At 45.6% G+C, this 23,472-nt stretch overlaps 2 protein-coding genes across 2 annotated transcripts, besides 6 other annotated features; both read left to right on the top strand.

The window, feature by feature from the left end:
* Positions 1–1,510: 1,510 nt before the first annotated feature.
* Ooep (oocyte expressed protein) lies at positions 1,511–3,196 on the top strand. Its single transcript, NM_026480.3, has 3 exons — positions 1,511–1,745; positions 1,942–2,124; positions 2,408–3,196. The coding sequence occupies exons 1-3, from the start codon at positions 1,571–1,573 to the stop codon at positions 2,542–2,544; spliced, it is 495 nt and encodes a 164-aa protein (NP_080756.1). The 5' UTR covers positions 1,511–1,570; the 3' UTR covers positions 2,545–3,196.
* Positions 3,620–6,916: a transcriptional cis regulatory region, noted in NCBI's record as "EC(DppUp) subregion B targeted for CRISPR interference". NCBI's record gives its function as "positively regulates Dppa5a and Ooep expression (allele-dependent mild effects) in mouse ES cells" and the evidence as "EXISTENCE:mutant phenotype evidence [ECO:0000015][PMID:27895109, PMID:31784727]".
* Positions 3,620–11,763: a transcriptional cis regulatory region, noted in NCBI's record as "EC(DppUp) region targeted for CRISPR interference". NCBI's record gives its function as "positively regulates Dppa5a (moderate effect) and Ooep (strong effect) expression in mouse ES cells, and has cooperative activity with the EC(DppDn) regulatory element" and the evidence as "EXISTENCE:mutant phenotype evidence [ECO:0000015][PMID:27895109, PMID:31784727]".
* Positions 4,689–6,053: an enhancer, noted in NCBI's record as "-5.8 Dppa5a/Ooep pEnh or Dppa5a_4 fragment used in reporter assays". NCBI's record gives its function as "activates a Pou5f1 promoter by reporter gene assays in mouse ES cells" and the evidence as "EXISTENCE:reporter gene assay evidence [ECO:0000049][PMID:27895109]".
* Positions 6,897–11,763: a transcriptional cis regulatory region, noted in NCBI's record as "EC(DppUp) subregion A targeted for CRISPR interference". NCBI's record gives its function as "positively regulates Dppa5a and Ooep expression (allele-dependent mild effects) in mouse ES cells" and the evidence as "EXISTENCE:mutant phenotype evidence [ECO:0000015][PMID:27895109, PMID:31784727]".
* Positions 9,821–11,599: an enhancer, noted in NCBI's record as "-1 Dppa5a/Ooep pEnh or Dppa5a_1 fragment used in reporter assays". NCBI's record gives its function as "activates a Pou5f1 promoter by reporter gene assays in mouse ES cells" and the evidence as "EXISTENCE:reporter gene assay evidence [ECO:0000049][PMID:27895109]".
* Positions 11,900–13,047, top strand: Dppa5a (developmental pluripotency associated 5A). The gene is made up of 3 exons (NM_025274.3): positions 11,900–12,114; positions 12,196–12,378; positions 12,805–13,047. Exons 1-3 carry the CDS (start codon positions 12,000–12,002, stop codon positions 12,861–12,863), a joined length of 357 nt encoding a protein of 118 aa, NP_079550.2. The 5' UTR covers positions 11,900–11,999; the 3' UTR covers positions 12,864–13,047.
* Positions 14,281–21,166: a transcriptional cis regulatory region, noted in NCBI's record as "EC(DppDn) region targeted for CRISPR interference". NCBI's record gives its function as "positively regulates Dppa5a and Ooep expression (modest effects) in mouse ES cells, and has cooperative activity with the EC(DppUp) regulatory element" and the evidence as "EXISTENCE:mutant phenotype evidence [ECO:0000015][PMID:27895109]".

Here is a 23,472-nt window from a genome sequence, read left to right as displayed (position 1 = left end):
CTGGATACAGAGAACAGGAAAAGAGTTGGAGAAAGATGCTGATGTTGAACGGCTACACATCCCTAGGTGTTGTGAAAGCGATTCTCTCTGCCTCCTGCCCCAACACAAGGAGTTAAGATTAGACTGAGAAGCAAGACAAGAAAGAATAAAACTTAGAGAAAACAGGATGGATCTCTCACAGTACCCTGCTGCACGAACTGTAAGCTGTTCTGACCAGTCCCTCCAGAGATAACAGGGGAGACAAAAGTGTTGGAAGTCTTGGTTGTTGCTTGGCTTGGGTTGGGTACAAAGAGTTTAAGGCTACAGATAAAATGAGGTGCAATAGTCACATGACCTCCACCTTCCTCTTAATCAAACTCAAACCCAGACAGCTGGAGGTTAAGACAGTTGGCACTCCTGTCTCCCCCCACCCACCAAGCCTATCAAAGAGTGGGAGCATTTTAACTCTCTGGGGGCTGGCATGGGCTTAGCAAGTAAGGTACAGTGATATTATCTACCTGGGATGCTAGGATTAAAAAACAACAACCAAACAACAACAAAACCCCCCAAAACAAACAAACAAAAAACTCTGCCTCCAAAACAAAAGGAAATCACAAATTAACTGTCGTCCAGATGAGAATGGTCAGGGATTGTCTTCCTCACAGATCTTTGAAAAACTGATGCAGACAAACAACACTTGTGGCTAGCCCCAGCTCCCTAAGGGAATCTGAAAATACAGACACAGGGTGTGTGTGTGGTGGTGGTGGTGTCGGGGGAGGGTAACATAGGGTTGGGCTTGGTGTGTGCTTGTTGGTTTTTGTTTTTGTTTTTGGTTTTTCGAGACAGGGCTGGTGTGTGCTTGTTAAGTAAAAGTAACTTCAGCTGGGAGCATCTCCAGAAAACAGCTCAAGCAAATGTATGGACCTGCGGGAAGCTGTTCTGTATTTCCAGAGGGCAGGCAGGCTTGTCAGCACTGCTGACAGAAACAGAGCAGCCCTCGGGACAGGGAATGACAACCAGCGAGACATGCAAACCTTGACAGACATCGTTGTATTAGGTTTAAAATGATTAAAAAAAAAAAAAAACCTTAATCAGGAATTAATTCCACTTAAAGAAGAAATGACACAGGATTAGAAATAAAATCTGTCAAACTTGTGATGTTTGTTTCAAAACCCACTTCTGTCTTTTAGATTAAAACACGAATCTGTGTTGTAAAGGATTTCTAAAGGTAACAATTCAGACAGCAGACGAGGCACATTCTACAGACTCTACTAGCCTACCCTGGGCTATATCTTTGAAAGTAACACGGAATTAAGTAGAGCACAGGAGGTGATTCCAATTAAGCCACCAAATCAAATTCTTCGTGTCAGCAGTATCCTGGGCAGGGCCTAGAATGTGACAGTCTGAAGACCTGGTAGAGGACCTTTGTTAGTGTTGGCAGACCCAGCCTACCCACTTGCGCGGTGCGCGCCTTGCTGGAGGGGGGGGGGGGGCGCCGGCGTGGCATAGAAGGGGCGGGGTCGGGCTGGGCAGCTTTGAAAAGCGAGACCAGACCGGCTGCCAAGCAGCGCCCCGTCCTCCTGCTTGCAGTATGGCATCCCACACGGCTGATGCTGACGCCAAGCCAGACTCTGACTCTCAGAAGCTGCTTAACGTCCTGCCTGTGTCCCTGAGACTTCGCACTCGGCCCTGGTGGTTCCCAATTCAGGAAGTCAGTAATCCTCTGGTGCTCTACATGGAAGCCTGGGTGGCAGAAAGGGTCATAGGTGAGCTCACCCCAGGGGGGTCTGGGTTAGCTCTCTGTATCCTTTTAGGGGCAGCAAAGGTTTGGGTTAGCTCTCTGTACTCTGCTAGGGGCAGCAAGTCCATGCCCCATCCCTCAGTCTAATCTGCCCTTCAAAGACCGCGCCTTCCCATCTGAAGCCGTTCTAATTGCTTAGAGTCTCTTCCTCACCTGTTTAGGCACAGACCAAGCGGAAATCTCAGAAATAGAGTGGATGTGCCAAGCCCTGCTGACAGTGGACTCCGTCAACTCTGGGAACCTAGCTGAAATCACCATCTTTGGACAACCCAGTGCACAGACGCGAATGAAAAATATTCTCTTGAACATGGCGGCCTGGCACAAAGAAAACGAACTCCAAAGAGGTAAGGGATTTTGACGACCCACCTGGGGAGTAAGCCGCGGGAGAGTCTCAGCTTCTCACAATTTCTTTCAGTTTCCAAACACCAGGAAACTACATTGTCCCTGGGTATCCCTTTCCAAAGCCCTTAAATGGCAGGAAGGTAGGGAAAGACCGACACACCAAGGTCCATTAACCCCCCCTGCTCAGCCATAGGCACCAGTCTTCCCAGATTCCAGGTCCAGAAGCCCTTCTCTTTAAAACTCTGCGCCCCTCCCGCCTGACTGTTGGTGTTGATCCTTTTCCAGCTGTGAAGGTGAAAGAAGTTGAAGAGTTCTTGAAAATTCGTGCCTCCTCAATCCTAAGCAAGTTAAGTAAGAAAGGGCTAAAACTGGCTGGCTTTCCGCTTCCGCTGGAGGGAAGAGAAACACAGATGGAGTCTTAAATCACTACACGTATTTTCTTACCCGCCTTCACGAGCACCTCCTGTTTATTTTTCTTTGCAAATAGCAATTTGTAGAACTATTCCAATATAAAAAATTTTTTTTGGTATGCTGTTGGTTTGATCACATACAGTAAAATTTATAAACACTTGAGTATTCAGTTGATGGTTCGGGGAGTATGTAGGTTGTATTCCTACGGTTTCTAACAACACTTCAGTCTGGCCCTCAAGAATGGCACAGTTGACTTAAAAGTGGGCCCTAACTCCTGTGTCAAGCAAGTTTTTTTTTTTTGTTTGTTTTGTTTTGTTTTTTCGAGACAGGGTTTCTCTGTGCAGCCCTGGCTGCCCGTGAACTCACTTTGTAGACCAGACTGGCCTCGAACTCAGAAATCCGCCTGCCTCTGCCTCCCGAGTGCTGGGATTAAAGACATGCACCACCATGCCTGGCCCAAGCAAATTATTTTAAGTTACCCAGTAGTTTGGGAAAAGGGCATCATTAAAATGTCAGCTCTTGATCCCTTTGTCCTTCCTTATTGAGACAGAATATCTATGTCGCCCCGACCGTCCTGGAGTCTCCTATTTAGACCAGGCTGGCCTTGAACTCCGATCTACCTGCTTCTGCCTCCCAAGTTCTGTGATAAAGGTGTGCTCCACCATTTCTGGCTACCCTTTTGTACTTTTTAACCTACTCCAGTTAAGGCAGTAGTCTCAACCTGGGATCAGAATATAATCCTGTATATCAGATATTTACATTACAATTCAGAAGAGTGGTCGAGTTATGAAGTAGCAAAGAAATGTACGATTGGAAATCAACACAACGCGAAATGTATTAAAGGGCCTAAGCATTAGAAAGATTGGGAACCATTGATTTATAGTGTGCAAGAATTCACTTGGGAGCTGGGCAGTGGTGGTGCAATGCCTTTGATCCCAGCACCTGAGGCAGAGGCAGGTGGATCTCTTGAATTTAAGGCCAGCCAGAATTCTGGAGAATCCTTGTACCAGGAATGGGGTTGGACAGGAGAATTCACTTTGGAAGGGCCTCAAAACAATGTCCTGGGCCCCTTCTCCAGTGATTCCCCGTGAGAGGATACATTAATTTGCAGCTCTAACATGCTCAGGATGCTGAAACATGACTTTGGGGCAATCATTTCTGCTCAAGGTTGCTAAGCTGTTACTATGCTTCCTGTTACCTGGGCCCCACCCCAGGAACTCCGGTTTTCTCACAGAAATTTGTCATACTTTTTTTTTTCTGGTGTGAACTTGATTTAAAAAAAGTCAATACCGTTTAAGCAGATTGATCATCATTAGCAGATTTATGAATAGGTTCATGCATAAAACTTAAAACTTTTTAGTAACTTCTGGACAAAATTCTATGTTTCTACCAGAATTTGTATTTATTAGCCTATACTTGAGCCCCCAAACTCAGGACCACAGGCTATGAGTAGCATATTTTCAGATAAAGCTTTGCTGTTTTTATTTATGTGTAAGGGTGGTTTTGCCTGTATCTATCTGTATGTCTGTATGTGCACCACGTGTGTGTCTGGTGCCTGCAGAGGCCAGAAGAGAGCATCAGATCCCTCCGCAACTATTGTTAGCTTCCATGTGGGTGTTGGGAATCAAACTTGGGTCCTTGGAAGAGCAACCCGATGCTCTTAATCACCAGGCCATGATTCCACTTCACAGATAGAACCGGCCTCTTTTTTTCCTTCCTCCCCCCCCCTCTCTCTGACAAAGGCTGTTTTTGGTTTTTGTCGCTCTCTTCAGAGACCCCAGACGAGGGAGGGCATCAGATCCCATTAACAGATGGTTGTGAACCACTCTGTGGTTGCTGGGAATTGAACTCGTGACCTCAGCTCTTAACCTCTGAGCCATCTCTCCAGCCCCAGAGCCTTTCAAAAGGGGCTAGAGTGGTGGCTCAGCAGATACAAGCACAAGTCTCAGAGGAAAAAGGGATGCAATGAATATAAAATTAAGTCATTTCATCACTATACCTGTGAACATGCACTCCTAAAGAAAATGTAAACAAAGGTGTGAACCTGGGGAAGATCATGTGATGACCAGAGTAGACCCAGACACTAAAGCAGTGACAATTCCATTTTGGACTTCTAACTCTAATTACAGGGACTCATTTCTGTTGTTTAAACTGTCTGGGTTATTTTGTTGCGATAGCCCAAAGAAGTTAACACATTTAACAGATCTGTGCTGGATTCTCTTATCCATTTGCCAATATTCTGTGCATGTGCACCCATACACACACACACACACACACACACACACACACACACACACACAGACTTGCAAGGAGAGTCCAGAGGTTAACTGATGTCTGCTTCAATCTCTGTACTTTTATGTTTTTGTCTGTTTGTGGTTTTCAAGAATAGCTTTCTTTGTGTAGCCTTGATTGTCCTGGAATCCTATCTTTAAATCTGTGTGGCCAGGGAACTCACCTGCCCCTGCCTCCTGGAGTGTTGGAATTAAAGGTATGGGTCTCACTCCTTAGGGAGTGGCCTTGGATGTTGGGAACTTGCTCTGTAAACCAGGCTGGCCTCAAGCTTTGAGATCTTCCTGCCTCTGTCTCCTAATCCTGAGAGTAAAGGAGGGGCCACCACACCATGCTCCATTGTAGTTTTTTGAGTCGGGGTCTTTTGCTGAACCTAGACCTCACCTATTAGGCTAATTAGTCCAGCTGGTAAGCACCAAGACGCCTCTATTCTCTGCTTTCTCAGCACTAGGGTTACATACAGGTGTGGCCTGGGTGCCTGGCTTTTTAATCAAACGCTGGAAAAATAAACCCAGTTCTGTTTTTGTAGCAAGTTCTATGCCTACTGGCTGCCCCCACCCCCACCTCCTTTGATTAGCCTCTCCCTCCCAGGTGCGGGGAGGAGGCTAGGAGATTGAAATGTACTCTGCCTGCAACTTGATAAATGGCAAAGAATGACCTTAAATTCCAGCTCCTCGGACCTCTACCTCCCCAGTTCTGGGATGAGGAGTGTGGCCCACCATTCCTGTTCTGCCCTGCGGATATTGAAAACAGGCAGAGTGCTCTGACATTCTTTTCTTCTCACTTAAGGGCCAATGTAAATTATGCATTAGCATTATGCCAAGCACCTAATCTGAGTGCTTGGGACCTAAGCAGTTGGCTCAGCAACGAGAGGGAGGTAATAGAACAGAAGCAACAACTCCATGATGCAGGCCTAGCTGTGCCTGCACTTTGTCTTACAACTGCTGTAAGGGGGTGGGGGCGCGGCGGGGGCAAGGGCTCAGCGCATCTCATGGCACCCATGGGGATGACTGAAGACAACCCTGGAGCCGTTTCCTTCCTCTCTATGGGCTCGGATACAGGTCTTCGTGCTTGGCTGGCAAGCTCTTCAGCTGCTGAGCCATCTTACCAGACCCTCTTTTTGTTTCTGAGCATGTGTAAAGATTTTATTTGACCAAAATAACCTGTAGTGGAGGAACTAGTAAGACAATAGCATCCGTTTGAAGATGCGAAGAGCCGAGAGAGAGACATGGGCCATCACATATGCTAAAATGGACTTGCCAAACTGAACAACTACACACATGTACACACACTTTTCTACTGCTACATTTTTCATGTAACTTATAGAGCTGCAAAACTTTTAAATCCAGTTGTGTCTCAGCCACTATGCTGGTTGCAACCAGGTTTTGAACCTGATACAACTCAAGGTACCTGACTAGAATAGCCACAGCTTGGAAAAGTTTTCCAGGGAGCAACAGTAGCTGCTCCACCCACAAGCCAGGTGCCCTGGGTTCTAGCAGCACCAGGAAAGCACATGACTGGGCTGAGTTCAATTCCTGACAACCACAGGGTGGCTCACAACCATCTGTAATGGGATCTGATGCCCTCTTCTGGTGTGTCCGAAGACAGCTACAGTGTACTTTTTTTGTTTTTTGTTTTTTTTCTGAGACAAGGTTCTTCTGTGTAGCCCTGGCTGTTCTAGAACTCACTCTGTAGACCAGGCTGGCCTCGAACTCAGAAATCTGCCTGCCTCTGCCTCCCGAGTGCTGGGATTAAAGGTGTGTGCCACCACGCCCGGCTGTACTTGCTTATAATAAATCTTTGGGCCAGAGTGAGCAGAAGTCCTAAAATTCAATTCCCAACAACCACGTGAAGGCTCACAACCATCTGTACAGCTACCGTGTACTCATATGCATAAAATAAATCTTAAAAAGAAAAGCACTTAGTCTTCAGGGTCCGTGGCTGATGGTGGTGGTGACTCAGAGAAGCCAGTGACACAACGGAGTTCAAGCACTTGGCTGCTGAGAAGTGCATTCTCCTTGCAGGAAACAGACCTGGGCATTTGCCATTCTTCGTTGAACATTTTCAGCTCATGCTCCCAAACATTTAGCACGAGGGGGAAACAAAACAGCTGACTCCACTCGTCCCAACTTCTAGGGCAAAGACAGCCATAAGGAATGAATGACTGCTGGAGACTTCCCCAGGCCCAAAGAGGGTTGGGTTCTTTTCTCATGACTCCCTGGGAAACCTGCTGATTGGCAGCCTCTCAGAACTACAAGGAGTGTTTGGGGATAACCTTTGGAGGACCTCAGGAATGTTGTGATAAAAAAACACCAGGACTAACTTGAGAGACATTCTGGAAAGCCAGGCTGCAACTCCAGGCGAGAGCTGATATAGAGGCAATGGAGGAGAGGACCATGCCGACTGGCTTGCTCTTCATGGCTTGCTCACCTTGTTAATACACCTGCCCAGGGTGACTCCACTTACAATGGACTGGGCTCTCCCCTACCAATCACTAATTAAGAAAACGTACTACAGAATTGCCTTTAGGAAAATCTTACAGAGGCATTTTCTTAATTGAGAGTTTCTCTTCCCAGGTGACTCTAGCTTGTGTCAAGTTGACTTTAAATTATCCAGGATGATGGGAGAACTCTGCTGGGCCAGGGGAGTAGTGTCAGGGATGGGAAAGTTGTCTTTGAGAACTTAAGAGCACTTGGTTTGGCTTGCAGGATACCCAGGTTCAGCTGCCAGAACTTACGTGCTTACTCAAAAATCAACCTAACACTGATTCCGGGGGACCTAATGCCCCCTTCTGGCTTCTATGGTCACCAATATGGTGCACAGACATACATACAGGCCAAAAACCTCATGGCCATGGGGGGAAAAGTGTTAGTTGGTTTCACCTGTGTCAGCATACCCTGGCCACAAACATATAATCTTGTCTGTCAGCACATGGAGTCAGAGTGAAGGTGTAAGACTCTGGGGAGCTTTAGCTTACCGGGGACACCCCCCCCCCCCCCAGTGAACCACTTGGAGCCAGGATTGATGCAAAAAGCAAGAGGAATTTATTGTTCCAGTACACTGGGGTGGTCCCAGACCCGAAGGAGAGGTGGCGACCCCCAGCACCCGTTCAGCGAGTTCTTATATGGTTTCCAGGGGCAGAACGGAGTATCAGCAACTAGGCACAATTTGATTGGCAGAACAGTGCACCCTTTTTTCTTTCTTTCTTTTTTTTTTTTTTTTAAAGATTTATTTATAAACCGGGAGTGGTTGCGCAAACCTGTAATCCCAGCATTTGGGAGGCAGAGGCAGGCAGATTTCTGAGTTCAAGGCCAGCCTGGTCTCTGAGTTCCAGGACAGCCAAGGCTACACAGAGAAACCCTGTCTCGAAAACAAAACAAAAAAGATCTACTTGTTTATTATATGTAAGTACACTGTAGCTGTCTTCAGACACCCCAGAAGAGGGTGTCAGGTCTCAATACAGATGGTTGTAAGCCACCATGCGGGACTTGAACTCAGGACCTTCAGAAGAGCCTTCAGTGCTCTTAACCATTGAGCCATCTCTCCAGCCCCAGTGCACCCTTTAAACTGATTGGTCTTTAGGAAATGAGGTGACAAGGACTTACCTTGTCTGAAGGTGAGCAACAGTCAGCTGTGTGGAATGTGACCCCACCCGCAGGTCCATTCCCACCCTGTGGTCAGAGAAATGCTAATTAGACTCCCCCTTTCAGAGGGATGAGTGTTTCATGACCTTCCCAAAGTTCCTATGCTGACCTTTTTGAAGGGCTCCAAACACAACCATTTGATTTTCTACTTCTTCCAACCAAAAGTTTTTCGAAAGGAGCCAGGATTGTTTGGTGGTGTGTGGAAATGGTCAGCTAAGCTCAGTGTGTCCTGTAGTGATGAGAACTCAAGATTTCAGGCTTGGGCTGGGGAGATGGCTCAGAGGTTAAGAGCACTGACTGCTCTTCCAGAGGTCCTGAATTCAAATCCAAGTCACCACATGGTGGCTCACAACCATCCGTAATGAGATCTGATGCTCCATCTTCTGAAGTGTCTGAAGACAGCTACAGTGTAGTCACATATAATAAATAAATTAATTTAAAAAAAGATTTCAGGCTTTGGGTTTTATAGTGGCTATTCCTGGTTGTCAACTTGACTATATCTGGAATGAACTACAATCCAGAATTGAAAGGCTCACCTGTGATCCTAATCTGGAGGCTGGGAGATACAAATTTCTGACCTGGATCTTGGCATGGAGATCTTGAGGCATAGTAGCTATGAATCTCAGAAGACAGGGAGATCTCTGAGTTTAAGGTCATCTGAGATAAAGGAAGTCCCAGATCCAGGTGTGGTGGCACACACCTTTAGTCTGGGCCACATCCTCTGCTGGAGACCTACATAATGACAGTGGAAGAAGGGAGATTTTTCTCTCTCTTCACCTGCTTGCCTTGTGGGACTGAGCAACTGCTAGATCCTTGGACTTCCATTTACAGCTACTGCTGACCATTGTTGGGAGTTGGACTGCACACTCTAAGTCATCAACAAATTCCCTTTCTCTATAGAGACTACCTATAAGTTCTGTGACTCTAGAGAACCCTGACTAGTACCTGGTTCCTGTGTTTAGCTAGTATACGTGGCTCACTAGCCAAACGGAATATGCTCTTTGTTTTTTTTTTTTATTTTAATAGGAAGGAGGGAAAAAAGAAGACTTGATGGCTCCACCTTTTGGCACAGAAGTTGGGGAGCTGTGTGTGTATGGGTACTAAGGATGGCATGAAAAGGGGGCCCCAGGCACTGGAAAGGAGAGGCTTTCTCTGTGACACACCCCAAATATCTGAGTATCTGTAGGTGTCAGGAACTTCTCTTTCTGGCCTACTCAGCAAGCATCGAGGCAACCTTCTTTCACTCTTCGGGCAAAGTCTCCCAGCCCCTGCAATAATGCCCCTTGTTGATGAAGATAGTGTTTAAGCCTCTAGAGAATAGCCCATACAGTGAGGCCCAGATTGGAGTTAGAGGCCAGCACAGTAGCACAAGTTACATGAGATCCTGTCAAAACCACACACACACACACACACACACACACACAGAGTTTGTGCAGGATTGCCTCTAATAACTTTTTAAAATTGAGGACATAGCCGGGCGTGGTGGCACACGCCTTTAATCCCAGCACTCGGGAGGCAGAGGCAGACGGATTTCTCGGTTCCTAGCCAGTCTGGTCTACAGAGTTCTGGGATAGCCCAGGCTACACTGTGAAACCCTGACTTGAAAAACCGGTGATGGGGGTTGGGGGTTGGGAATATCCAGTTTCCCAGTGCTCAGATGCCCCTCCAACCAAAGAAATTAGAGATGAAGACTTGTAAGTTATGATGGTTTAGACACTCCCCCTCCAAGTGTCTTGTTTTTTTTTGTTTGTTTGTTTTTTTTTTTTTTTAGCAAACTGATACTGTATAGTACATCCATTTTCTCTTTCAATTAAAAAGTCAAGAGATTGGGTGGTGGTGGTGGTGGTGTGAATCCCAATCTTGGAAAACAACAAAAATACCAAGGATGGCTGAGATGGTTCAAGTGGGTAGAGGAACTTGTCCGTAGTTCAAGTTTTAGAACCCACATTGTGGAGGGAAAGAAACAACTTCTAGGTTGTCCTCCACACTAAGCGCATGTAACAGGTTTCAAATCCCAGACAAATGGCTGAGGTGCCTATTTAACACAACAAATGGAACCTGACCTCTTGGCTCTGCCTGCATTCTTCCTCCCCAGAGTCTAGCATATCCTGCCCCCTGCCTACCTAAAACTTCTCTAGTCCAGGGACTGGGCTGCCCTTCCCAGTGCCCTTCCCTATACACTCCACCTATTGTGGTTACCAGGCCTTGGTGTTTACTTTCTTGGCCACTTTGTCCATCATACCTAAGAGTAGTCATGTTCTGTCCATTTTATTTATCTTTTTCATCTATAACCTCCTACACTATATAAATATATATCAAAACTACAGAAGAGTTGAGGGTATAGACACTTGGAGAGAGGTGAGCAGTTAGAAAGGATTACTGCTTTTCCAGGAGATCCAAATTTAAGTCCTTAGTGCCTATGTAGTCCTGTAAGTCTCAGGGATTCTGACCTCTGGCCTCCACACCACCTAAATTGACACCACACAGGTGTTCTTAATGACTGAGCCAGCTCTCAAGTTCCCACTTTTGTTGTTGTGGAAACGGGGGTCTCCACAGCACAGCCTCGCCTGGCTTTGAACCCAGGCTTCTTCTACCTCCCAAGTGTTTACTCCAGACACTCTGTAGACATTTCTAAACAATTTTGTAATGCTGTTCACATTTGTTTATTTTCTTCCTTGCATTGAAATAGTCGTTGAGTCCAGAACATTAGCACATTTAATGCCCTTCTATCTAATTTAAAGGGGGGGGGGCTCTCTCACTCTTTACATGACAATTGACCAGCTTTGTCTCATCTTCTCTATTGTAAAGCATTGCCCTAAGATTTCCAGGCCTGCACATGCCTTTAATCCCAGCACTTGGAGGCAGAGGCAGGCAGATTTCTGAGTTCAAGGCCAGCCTGATCTACAGAGTGAGTTTCAGAACAGCCAGGGCTACACAGAGAAAAACCATCCAAACCAGGGCCTTGAAGGAAGATAGTGGGTACACTTTAAAGACACCTAGAGCTTTAGGTGGAAAGAATAAAATTCCAATTTTCCTTTTCATTTTTATTAAATGACAAGAATCATTGTTGAGTTCTTGGGAGTTGCTTTGGCATCTGACAAAATGAGATCCCAGTATCTGATTCTTTCGGGATGGGAAAAGCTATAGTCTTTTAGAAGTCTTTGAACTTTCCAGCGTGGATTCTCCACTTTTTTGGGGTTCAGACCCCGTCAGTTCCCAGAGGAAGGTCACCAGCACTGACTTCTATTCCCAAGACCCCCCCCCACCCCCACCCCCACCCCCAGATTCGAATACACATACAGGCGACAAACCTAGTTAGCTTGAATCAGGCAGGCGGCCTGCCTTAGTCTCCCCAGGGGCATAGCCTGCGGGAGCCGCCTGGGATTGGGCCCCATAGGAGGCGGGCCCTAGTGGGCGTGGTCTAGTAAAACACCGCCCACACAGGTACTAAAACTTCCTGAACCTGGAGCTGTGGGCCGTGCGTGGTGGATAAGCTTGATCTCGTCTTCCCTGAAGTCTGGTTCCTTGGCAGGATGATGGTGACCCTCGTGACCCGTAAAGATATCCCCCCGTGGGTGAAAGTTCCTGAAGACCTGAAAGATCCAGAAGTATTCCAGGTCCAGTCGCTGGTGCTGAAATATCTGTTTGGTGAGTAGCTACTCTTGACCTCGCTGCCAAGGCCCAAAGCTCCGGGTCTTGGAACTATGCTCATTGCCTTTCCCCGGACAGGCCCACAGGGATCTCGAATGTCTCACATCGAGCAGGTGAGCCAGGCCATGTTTGAGCTGAAGAACCTGGAATCTCCCGAAGAACTTATCGAGGTCTTCATTTACGGCTCTCAAAACAACAAGATTCGGGCTAAATGGATGCTTCAGTCCATGGCTGAGAGGTACCACCTGCGCCAGCAAAAAGGTGAGAGTCTCTAACAGGTGCCCTGAACCAAGGTGCGGTGGAGTAGCCTCCTGCCTCCACCGAGTTTACCTCCCTTTTCACATCTCCACTGCTTGCATCCCTCTGAGGATGCCTTACTTTTGGGCATCACCTGGGACTCCTCCTTGGTCTCTAGGCCGTCTCTGACAACCTTTTGGGAGTTCGGGGGCCCAGACGTAAGTCTTAAGGTGAGAAGGGGTAGGGACTTATCCCTCTGGGCAGGGTTATCTGAGGTAACCCTGCCCCACCCCACTCCCATCTCCAGGTTTCTAGGAGAACGTTAGAACTGGCCCAGTGGAGCCCTGGTTCTAATTAGAGGTCCACAAAAACATGCTTAAAGAGCTGGTGAATCATGCGGCCTTCCTCCTGTTCCATGACACTTAATCCTGTTTGGTGTTTCTCACGCAGGAGTGCTGAAGCTGGAGGAATCCATGAAGACCCTGGAGCTAGGCCAGTGTATCGAGTGAAGCCAGTTTCCAGTCCTTGTGTCTCCGACCTGGATGCAGGTTAAGCTGTGGCCAGTGTTTGGTTCTGGCGGGATTTTTAGCTTTGTTACATCCTAGCAAGATATTCCTGGATCCCTGCTGCGCATTCTGATGTGAATCCCAAGGTTACCACTCTAAATAAAAAATAAAATTGAAGTGATTAAAATGTGCGTCGTCATTAAAATATGAAAAGAGCCAGTACCCTTTTCCCGGTGTCCGTTTGAATCCTTGTAAATGCCTGAACAGATTATAGCCTGTGGAATCTTAAGCTTAGGCATCCACCCTGTTGTGAAACACTGTCTAGTTTGTAACATGGAATGTGAATTGCTGCCTTAGGGGAAGTGGGACTTGTGAGGGTTGAAGAGCCACCAAAGTAGGTTTTCAGTTTACCCTAATTGAGACCAGTTTGATAGTTAACGTGGAATAAATCCCATGTGGGGAGCTTTCTGGCTTTATGACCTAAGGCAAATTGTTTAATCCCTGTTCCTGGTCCATCTTCTTGGGAGGCAGGAGGATATCTGGAGTTCATGACCAGTCTTAACTACAAAGCAAGTTCTAGGCCAGTTTGGGCTAAGTGGGACCCTATCTCCAAACAAAGCTTTGTATGTGATTCTATACATTTAACACCTACGTGTAGGAGACTTAAGAACAAGTACGTGTAGCAAGTGCTATTGACAGCAGTGGGAGAAAACCCTCGTCTGTGGAGAGAAGTCTGTGTTTCCAGCGCATAACTGCTCTCCCTTTTGTGAGCAGTAAGGAAACCGCGATACTGTGGTCTAGCTAAGGCTGACCTCCATCCACCTCACTATCCTCTCCCCACCACTTCCCAAGTGCTGGGAAGGTTAGGCACATGCTGCCACGATCAGCACCTCGTTCAATTAAAAAAAAAAAAAAGCCCAGCTTCCTTTGTCTGCCTTATTAAGGTTTAAGTAATCTCACTCGTGCGTGCGTGCATAATAGGCAGCTTTTTCTGCCCTAGTTTATCCTTCCTTCCCCCAGATACAAGCTTATTTCTTTTGCTTTGTTTTTGTTGTTTTGTATCTAGGTAGGGTCTTAACTCTGTACCCTTAGCTAGCCTGGATCTATACAGTAGATCAGGCTGTCCTTGAACGCACAGAGATTACCCTGCCTTTATCTGCTGAGTGCCAGGAACTGAGAGCACTGGCCGGTTTTGCTAGTCTGAGATGCATATTTATCTCTGTTGAGAGAGCCCCTCCCTACGGTCAGCTTTCTTCTTCCTCCTGGACGCTCACAAACCTGTTGTACTAGCCTCTTATTTGTACCTTTTCTCCACTAGAGTAGGAATCTCCCACTTACTGTGGGTACCTCAGTGGTGTGTTTCTGTATTCATCTCTGGAAATAAGGGTTGAAGGCAGGAATATATGGTTACAACTGTCCTGGACCTAGGTCGAATCAGGATGATAACACACAACAGTGACCAGATAAACACGTTATACTACATTTATTTGTTTTGTTATTCTGTTTTTTGTTCTTGTTTTCGAGACAGAATTTCTCTGTGTAGCCCTGGCAGTCCTGGAACTTACTCTGTAGACCAGGCTGGCCTCAAACTCAGAAATCCGCCTGCCTCTGCCTCCCAAGTGCTGGGATTAAAGATGTGCACCACCACTGCCCGGCTATACTACATTTATATCACCATATGCATACATATACACATACCTCTTTATACACATATCACTATTGAGATAAATTCACACATATATATCACCATACATACACATATATACTCCACATATATTCACATCAGCATTGGAATAGATATATACACATCACACAATTGTGTTTCTTAAATTTTGTTCTTTTTGAGGCAGGTCTCATTTGTAGCCCAGGCTCTTCTCTGATATCAATCCTCCTGCTTCAGCCTTCTGATTCTTTGGGATTACAGGGAGGAGCACCACTCCTGTGTTCAATAAATGGTTTTTTTGTAATTCTATTTTTACTAGGTATAGATTTTTGTACCTGTATGTGTAGGTATACTATATGTGTACGTTGTCGGAAGAGGGTGTTCAATGTCCCTTGGCGTGGGCCGTTATGAGTTTACCAGGTAGGTGCTGGGAACCGAATCCAAATCCTCTGCAAAAGCAACAAATGCTTTTAACTAACTGGGCATTTCTTCAGCCCTGTAATAAGTATTGTTAATCTCTGGATGAGAGGCTATTCTTATTCCAATGCCGAGTGGGTGAGTTGTCTGCCATCTCAGATCTGAAGGAGGGACTGTAGCCCTAGCCGATCCTCCAAGGTTCCTTGCCGGGAGCACTCCAAAGACTGTCCCCGCATCCTGTGGTCTCTGGGAAGACAAAGGCTTGCTAATGTGCCAGTCTTCACTGCATTAGCATTCTGAATCTGTCCTTGAGAATTCTGACCAGAGCTTTCTAGACCATTCAGATATTTTGAAGGAAATAAAAAGTTTGGGTTTGGCTTGTTTTTTAATTTTTTTTTTTTTTTTTTTTTGATTTTAAAAAAATGTATGCCGGGCAGTGGTGGCGCATGCCTTTAATCCCAGCACTTGGGAGGCAGAGGCAGGTGGATCTCTGTTAGTTCAAGGCCAGCCTAGTCTACAGAGTGAGTTCCAGGACAGCCAGGGCTATACAGAGAAACCCTGTCTCGATAAACCAAAAACAAACAAACAAAAAATTATGTGTATGAGTGTTTTTTTCTTGCATGTATACCTGTGTACCAGGTGTGTTTCTGGTGCTGGAGAGGTTAGAAAAAGCATCCGATTCCCTGAACTGGAGTTAGGAGCCACATGTGGGTGCTGGGACTCAGTCCCAGGTTCTCTGTAAGTACAAGTGTTCTTAATCACTGGGCTCTTTGTCCCCCTCCCTCCGCTTTTTGTTTGCTTTTTCTTCTCTTCTCTTCTCTCTTCTCCTTTCCTCTCCTCTCCTCTTCTCTTCTCTTCTTTTCTTTTCCAAGACAGTGTTTCTCTGTGTAGCCCTGGCTGTCCTGGAACTCACTCTGTAGACCAGGCTGACCTCAAACTCAGAAATCCATCTGCCTCTGCCTCCCTAGCACTGGGATTCCAATGTATACCACCAGGCCCAGTTTAAAACAGAGGCAGGCTAGCCAGGTGCTGGTGGCCCAGGCCTTTGATCCCAGCACTCGGGAGGCAGAGGCAGGCTGATTTCTGAGTTTGAGGCCAGCCTGTTCTACAAAGTGAGTTCCAGGACAGCCAGGGCTATGCAGAGAAACCCTGTCTTGAAAAATCAAAAAAAGAAAGAAAGAAAAAAGTTAGAGGCAGAAGGGTCAGGAGTTTGAGATCATTTTCAGCTACGTGGAGGTCAGCTTTAGCTACAGGAGATCCTGATTTCACACAAGCAAACACATAAACAGGTTGAGGGGACGGGGTTGTAGGAGATTTGATTGACCTTGCCCAGCATCTGTAAAGCTGTGAAGTTGATCACTAGGAATTCAAAAACAGGACTAGGTGGCACATAATACTCTTAACTCTTTGGGAGCTAGATCAGAAATTCAGGGTCATCTTTAGTTATATAGTGAGCTCCAGGCCACCTTGAGCTACATGCGATATTGTCTCAAAATAATTTTTTATGTTTCCCTCAGGAAATGATCATTGCTAAAGCAAGTACATGTTTGAGTCCGTGACTAAACACAGATGAAAGACTTCCTGTTTGGAGTATAAGGGAAATGTGTTTCCACTCGATTACAAAAAAGCTCTGTCTAAATTCGTGCTAGTGGCACACACACTTTTAATCCGGCACTGGGGAGGCAGAGGCAGGTGGATCTGTGAGTTTGAAGCGAGCCTGGTCTACACAGTGAGTTCTAGATCAGGCAAGCATATACAGAGAAGCCTTGTCTTACAACACTGTTATGCCAGGGAAATGTTAGTGATCCTCAAACACACACAGGAACCAATCTGATGCGACTCACAGCAGGGTCTTTATTCTATTCAAGCTTGCTCGGACCCCCCAATACACCACCACCACGCAGGATCGTTTTGGTGGTGTGTGTGTGGGGGGAGCAAAGAATATCTTATCAGGGCAAGGTTTTATAGTAAGCAGCAAGCAGGGAATACGTGTGCAAACAGCTAATTGGAAAGCTGCTGTGACTGTTAACATAATTGGCTGGTGCTGAGAGTCATATCATAAACTTCTGCTCTGTTCTGCATTGGTGGTCCTTAGGCAGGGGATGGGCTTGTACCCTGGAGTGGAGGATTGTTGGGGGAATAACTTAGAGACACTGGTCTTGTTGAGGGTGTAACCTGGAAACTCTGGTTTTACTGGGATTAGACTAGAGACTGGAGCTAGGCTCGGATTTTGTTGGAGGCAATTTGGGAGCTAATGCTAGGTACCAGCCTGTTAGTTTACCTGAGTTCAAACTTAGGTCAGGTGCTCTAAAATGGAGTCTGGACTTAAAAACTTTGGCATCTCACACCCACCCCCACCCCCCCACCCCAAAACTTTAGTCTGCCTTGCAGAATTCTATCAATACAGGAGGCTCTTGTGCCCCCTCATGGTGGAATGCCAGCAACCAAATTCTGTGTGCAGAGCAGGTCCTGTGTAGTGGAGTAGGTTATGGGTAGCAACACTTCAGTTTCAGAAAAAAAGCACATTTTGAATGAAACAGTATTGGACAGGATATTTCTGGAGATTTTGTCAACAGTTAAAATGTGAGAAAAATAGTGGAACACAGCAGAAAATGGAGATTCTCTGAGTCTGTACTGCATTGGAATCAAAGCCATTTTTAAAGTAACAACAAAGGCCCGAGATGAAGAACAGTCAGCTAACTTTTTGGGGGAGTCAGGGGGGTTCGAGACAGGATTATCTTATGCAGAGATCCACCTGCTTCTGCCTCTACCTCCCAAGCGTTGGTATAAAAGGCATGCACCCCCTTTGCCCCCTCTGGCCAGCATTTTTTTTTTTTTTAGCCAACTGTGGTGTCTTACCACAAAGAGCTGATCCATTTTTCTCCAGACACTTTAGACAGCAAACATTTCCCTCTTCAAAATCAAATTTCAGTTCTTCAAAATTAAAGCGACTTATTTTTTTTTAACCCTTCTGCTTCGTTTCCTTTTCACTATGCACAGCAGCGGTTTATATGAGGATATTTTCATGTAAGTGTACCAGGCACTTGGAGTGTGCCCCTCCCCATTTCTCCCCCTCCCCCTCCCATTATTCATCTTTGTCTCTGGTACAATTTCTGCTTCTTTCCGGTGTTGTGTACATCTGTTTTTTGTTTGTTTGCTTGTTGTTTGTTTGTTTGTTTGTTTGTTTGTTTTTGAGACAGGGCTTCTCTGTGTAGCCTTAGTTGTCCTGGAACTCACTCTGTAGACTAGGCTGGCCTCGAACCCAGAAATCTGCCTGCCTCTGCCTCCCAAGAGCTGGGATTAAAGGTGTGCACCACCCCCGCCCCGCTGTTTTTTTTTTTTATTCGATATTTTCTTCATTTACATTTCAAATGTTTGCTTGTTTTTGAGACAGGGTTTCACTATGTAGCCCTGGCTATCCAGGAACTCAGAGATCAGCCTGCCTCTGCCTCCTCACTGTTGGGATAAAGACATGCACCATGCACTGTGACTGACCATCTTTGAATGTCTATAGAAATCAAGTATTGCCACATGAGGAAAAAAACAGGAGGAAAAAAACAGGCACAGCTCGTCTTTCTGAGACTGGCTTAGTTTACTTAGTAGAATCCCATCTGCGGAAAGGATACAGATACTACTTTAAGGAATCAAACTGATTCTGGCCCCTCCCCTCCACTACTTAATTTTAAACTTACATACATTTTAAACAAACACTACCAGAGTGAGGCATGTGACCTGTGGGAGGTAGTGTACTTGGCTGGAATGGCGAGACCTTTCTTCAGTCTCAGCATCGCAAAGAAAGAAAAGCAGAAACTTAGCAAATACTTCATTCAAGTGGATCAACTCCCAGTGGGTGGCACCTTGCTTCTCAGCTAGCCCGAGTTCAGTTCCAGGGACCCTTGTTGTGGAAGGAAACAACTGACTTCCACAAGTTGTCCTCTGACACATTTGCCAGGGCACACAGTTATCCCCACTCCCATATAGACAGCTACTACACACACGCCCTAACATGATAGAAAATGTATTATCCGTTTCATGTTCATCTATTTTCTCCTTCCAAGCAATGAAAGAGTTTTATTTTCCTGTATACATTTCCAGGGTTATTTATTTATTTATTTATGGTTTTCAAGACAAGTTTTCTATTTGTAGTTCTGGCTGTCCTGGAATTCAATCTGTTAGACCAGGTTGGCCTCAAACTCAGAGATCTATCAGCCTCTGCCTACCAAGTGCTAAGATTAAAGTCATGTGCCACCACTTCAAAGCTTCCAAGGGTTTTTAAAAAGTGGTATTTATTTCCTAACTTCTCCCTCTCCCCCTCCCTCCCCCTCCCCCTCTCGGTATACCCCTCTCCCTCTCTGGAGAAGGTAGGGATCAGAGGATATCTTGCTGGAGTTGGACCTCTCCTTTCATCTGAAGGTTCAGGGGCTAAGATTCAGGACGTCAGGGCCTGGCTGCAAGCTGAGCCATCTTGCTGACCCTGTTTGGTTTTTGAGACAGGGTCTCATTGTTATGTAGACCAGTCTGGCCTTGAACTTGTGGCAACCCTCTCTCCTTAGTCTCCAGGTTGTTGGGATTATAGGCATGACCCACCAACCAGCCAGAGTTTCAGTTATAACAGAGTTCCAGTTATAAATGTATAATATGTTCCTCTTTCCCCATGTCAGATATTCCATTTAATTAGCTCTTTTTGAAGGGCCATTGGGTATTCGGACCTTTTGTCTTTACAGGTGTGTGGAATTCATTGAGTACTGTTGTTTTGTTTTCATGTCTGTAGGCTAAATTTCTAGGGGGAAAACTGCTGTTCTAAAAGCAGGAAGCTCCTGGGATTGGTGGGTAAGTGAACCACCTGTCTGGGATGCTCAGGGCCCTGGCTTAAGTCTCCAGCACCACTCCCAAAGCCCAGATAAACAAACCTCACTTGCTCTTACTTTTGCCAACTGTAACCACTTTCCTTCAGGCAAGGTGGCACCAATTTCACTCCCAGGAGAAATGCAGAGAGATTAACAGTTTCTCAACGCCCCCACCCAGGCAAACTTTTTTTTTTTTTTTCCTGAGCCCGTAGGTGCAGCATTCAGTGAATGCTCGTGAATCCTGGAGAAAAGCAGTCAGCAATGAAAGGTTGTCTATGGTAATGTTAACTGATGCTTGATGTCCAATACTGAACTGAGAAGCCAGTATTCAAAATCTGACCTTGGGAGGGTGAATGCTCTGTATTTGCTCAAAGCCCACCCCCCAATGCACACCACACTTCCTACAACAGCAAAGATTGACCTTGCCCATGAGAGTGTGTGCAATCGCTCCCAGAAAAAGGGAAATTCAGGAAAATACTGTGAATTCCATATGTGTGGCAGATGAAGAACAACAAATCAAAGTAAACCACAAAACCAGGAGCGTTCATTGTTGTGGAAATGAAAGCTGTCAGACCCTACTGTGGGCAGAGAGCTGTTTTCGGTAGGTGGTACAATGGAAAGCTGGCCCACCGGGCAGATATGGCTGTGTCACACATAAAATCAACTCCTTGGGTGAAGGAGGCTGGAAAACCTGAAGTTTAACCAGGGCTTTGCAAGAGGACCTACTATGAATCAACCCAAACAAAAAAATCCCAATACTACCTCCTTAAGAAAAGCCAAGCAAAAGGGCTAACCATAACAATAACCAAGGCCTTGGACATCTGTACAGTTGAGGAAATCAAGTTGTCAGTTGTGGTCCTGCTTCACTTCACATAAAACAAGAAACAATACAAAAACCAACCAACCAAACCAAAAACAGGGATTGACTCTTCAAACTGTATTTTATCCCCAGAGCCATCCTGAGTCTGTCTTCTATCTATCTTGTCTTTTGGCAGCAGCTTATCCAGGGAGGGAAGACAAAGACGGGCAGCTACTAGTTGGAACAGTCTTGCCCTTCTGGTCTTTGAGAATTATTGTGGAGCATTTTCCACAGAAGAAGACATGGAGAAGACAGTATATTCTCAGACACCAAGGCCATGTCAGCTAGCCTTCCTAATGAGCCAGTGTCTTTAGGATGACTTAGGTTGTAGGTTAGTAGGAAGCAGAAATGTGGTCTTTTTTTTTTTTAAAGATTTATTTATTATATGTAAGTACACTATAGCTGTCTTCAGATGCACCAGAAGAGGGTGTCAGATCTCATTACATCACGCATGGTTGTGAGCCATCCGTGGTCTTATAATACAAGATATGCTGTGTCCCTGTCACTGTCGTTCTATAGGTTGGTTTTTCTCTATTTTAGGTTTTTCCTTTTTTTCTTTTTTTTCCCCATCCCTTTTCCTTCTTGCTCCAGTCTGGCTCACTCCAGACCCTGCTTGCTCCGGGTCCATGGGTTTTTTTCAGTACAAAGTTTTTCTGTGTAGCCTCAGCTGTACTGGCCCTCAATAGACCATGCTGGATTCAAATTCAGCCTGCTTCTGCCTCCTGAATGCTGGAATTAAAGGTGTCTACCACTACTGCCCAACAAGTGTTGTATTCTGTATGTGTCTGTGTATACATGTATGTATACACACACACACACACACACACACACACACACTTCTCCCTGGTCCTCTCTAAAGGGAGGTTGACTGAAGGAACTGTCAGTCAGCCTGTCAGCCTCTTCAGAGGGGAGGGATCTGCCTCCTAGGCAAGAGTAACCAGGAGTCTGATGGATTATTTATTTATTATATGTACACTGTAGTCAGACACACCAGAAGAAATCATCAGATTTTGTTATGGATGTTTGTGAGCCACCATGTGGTTGCTGGGATTTGAACTCAGGACCTTTGGAAGAGCAGTCGGTGCTCTTAACACTGAGCCAGCTCACCAACAGTCTGATGGTTGGTACTCAGCACATGAAACTCCTGGGATTCGACCCTGGACTTTTCCTCTGTATGAACCTTAAGAGAGGAAGCAGAGCGCCACCTACCGGAGACCTAGTAGATACTGGGAGCGCAGTGTGACGGGATGGGACAGGGAGGGGTATACAGGTGTGTGGGATCCCCGCACCTTCCAAAGAGGTGGAAGAAGCTATGAGTTTGGGACAGAAGGTGATTTGCTAGCTGTCCAGAATCAACCAAGCCGTTTCGTTTTATCCTTGCCTTCCAGCTGAGCTCTCAATCTGGATCCCGATACTTCGTGGCCCTCTTTCCTACCCCTCCACTATTTTTACGGATTGATTTCCTGCTAATCCAATTTTTTTTGTTGTTGTTGTTGTTTTACGGAGCACAGAATCTAGGGCCTCCCACATGTTAGGCACCCAGTGTACCACTGAGCTAGATTTGAGTGTGTGCTTTGCCATCTCTGCAGGACCTGCATTGTGGGTAGAAAATAAAAGTAATGTTACTTAAAAACATGTTGGGAATTTGAAAGAACGTTTTCAGACAAGAGTACAGGACGCTATTTACATGGAGAAATTAAAAAACAATAAATTGTTTGATAAATAAATAAAAATACTTTTTTTTCGAGAGAGAGGGTTTCTCTGTGTAGTCCTGGCTGTCCTGGTAGTTTTTTTTTTTTAAATATATTTTTAATTTTTAAAAAAGATTTACTGTTATATCTACGAATATTCTGCATGTACACCTGCATGCCAGAAGAGGGTGTGAGATCACATTATAATGGTGTGAGCCATCATGTGGTTGCTGGGACTCGAACTCAGGACCTCCGGAAGAACAGCTAGCGCCCTTAACTGCTGAGCCATCTCTCCAGCCTCTTTATCTGGGTTTTTATGCCAGGGTAATACTGCATCGTAAAATACGTTTGAGAACCTTTCCTTCCTATTTCATGGAACAGTTTGGATAGTACAGATGTCGAATCTTTGAAGTTCTGGTGGAATTCTGCAGTGAATATCTTTGGTTCTGGGCATAGCTCACTTATGAGACTTTTCTTTTTTCTTTTTTTTTTTTTTTTTTAGGTTTTTCGAGACAGGTTTTCTCTGGCTATCCTGGAACTCACTCTGTAGACCAGGCTGGCCTCGAACTCAGAAATCCGCCTGCCTCTACCTCCCAAGTGCTGGGATTAAAGGCATGCGCCACCATGGCCCAGCGAGACTTTTTTTTTTTTTTGATTTATTTATTTTATGTATATGAGTACACTGTAGCAGTCTGTCTTCATATACGCCAGAAGAGGGCATTGGATCCCATTACAGATGGTTGTGAGCCACCATGTGGTTGCTGGGAATTGAACTCAGGACCTCTGGAAGATTAGTCAGTGCTCCCAACCATTGAGCCATCTCTCCAGTCCAAGAATTTTATTTCCTTAAATTTTTTATTTTCATTTTATGTGCATTGGTGTTCTACTTAGATGTGTGTGTGAGGGTGTCAGATCCCCAGAAACCAGAGTCACACCCAGTTGTGAGCCGCCATTGAGTGCTGGGAATTGAACCAGGGTCCTTTGGAAGAACAGCCAATTGTCTTAACCACTGGGCGATCTCTCTAGCTATTGTTATTATTACTGCTTCAGTCTTGTTGCTGGTTGCTAGTTAAAGTTTCCAATGCTGCAAAGAGACACCATATCCAAGGCAATTCTTATAAAAGACAACATTTAA

The sequence above is a fragment of the Mus musculus genome, chromosome 9 (assembly GCF_000001635.26).
Source record: "Mus musculus strain C57BL/6J chromosome 9, GRCm38.p6 C57BL/6J".
Taxonomy (NCBI): Eukaryota; Metazoa; Chordata; class Mammalia; order Rodentia; family Muridae; genus Mus; species Mus musculus.
The sequence above is the reverse complement of the archived record's forward strand: the minus strand, read 5'-3'. Positions and strand labels throughout refer to the sequence as shown.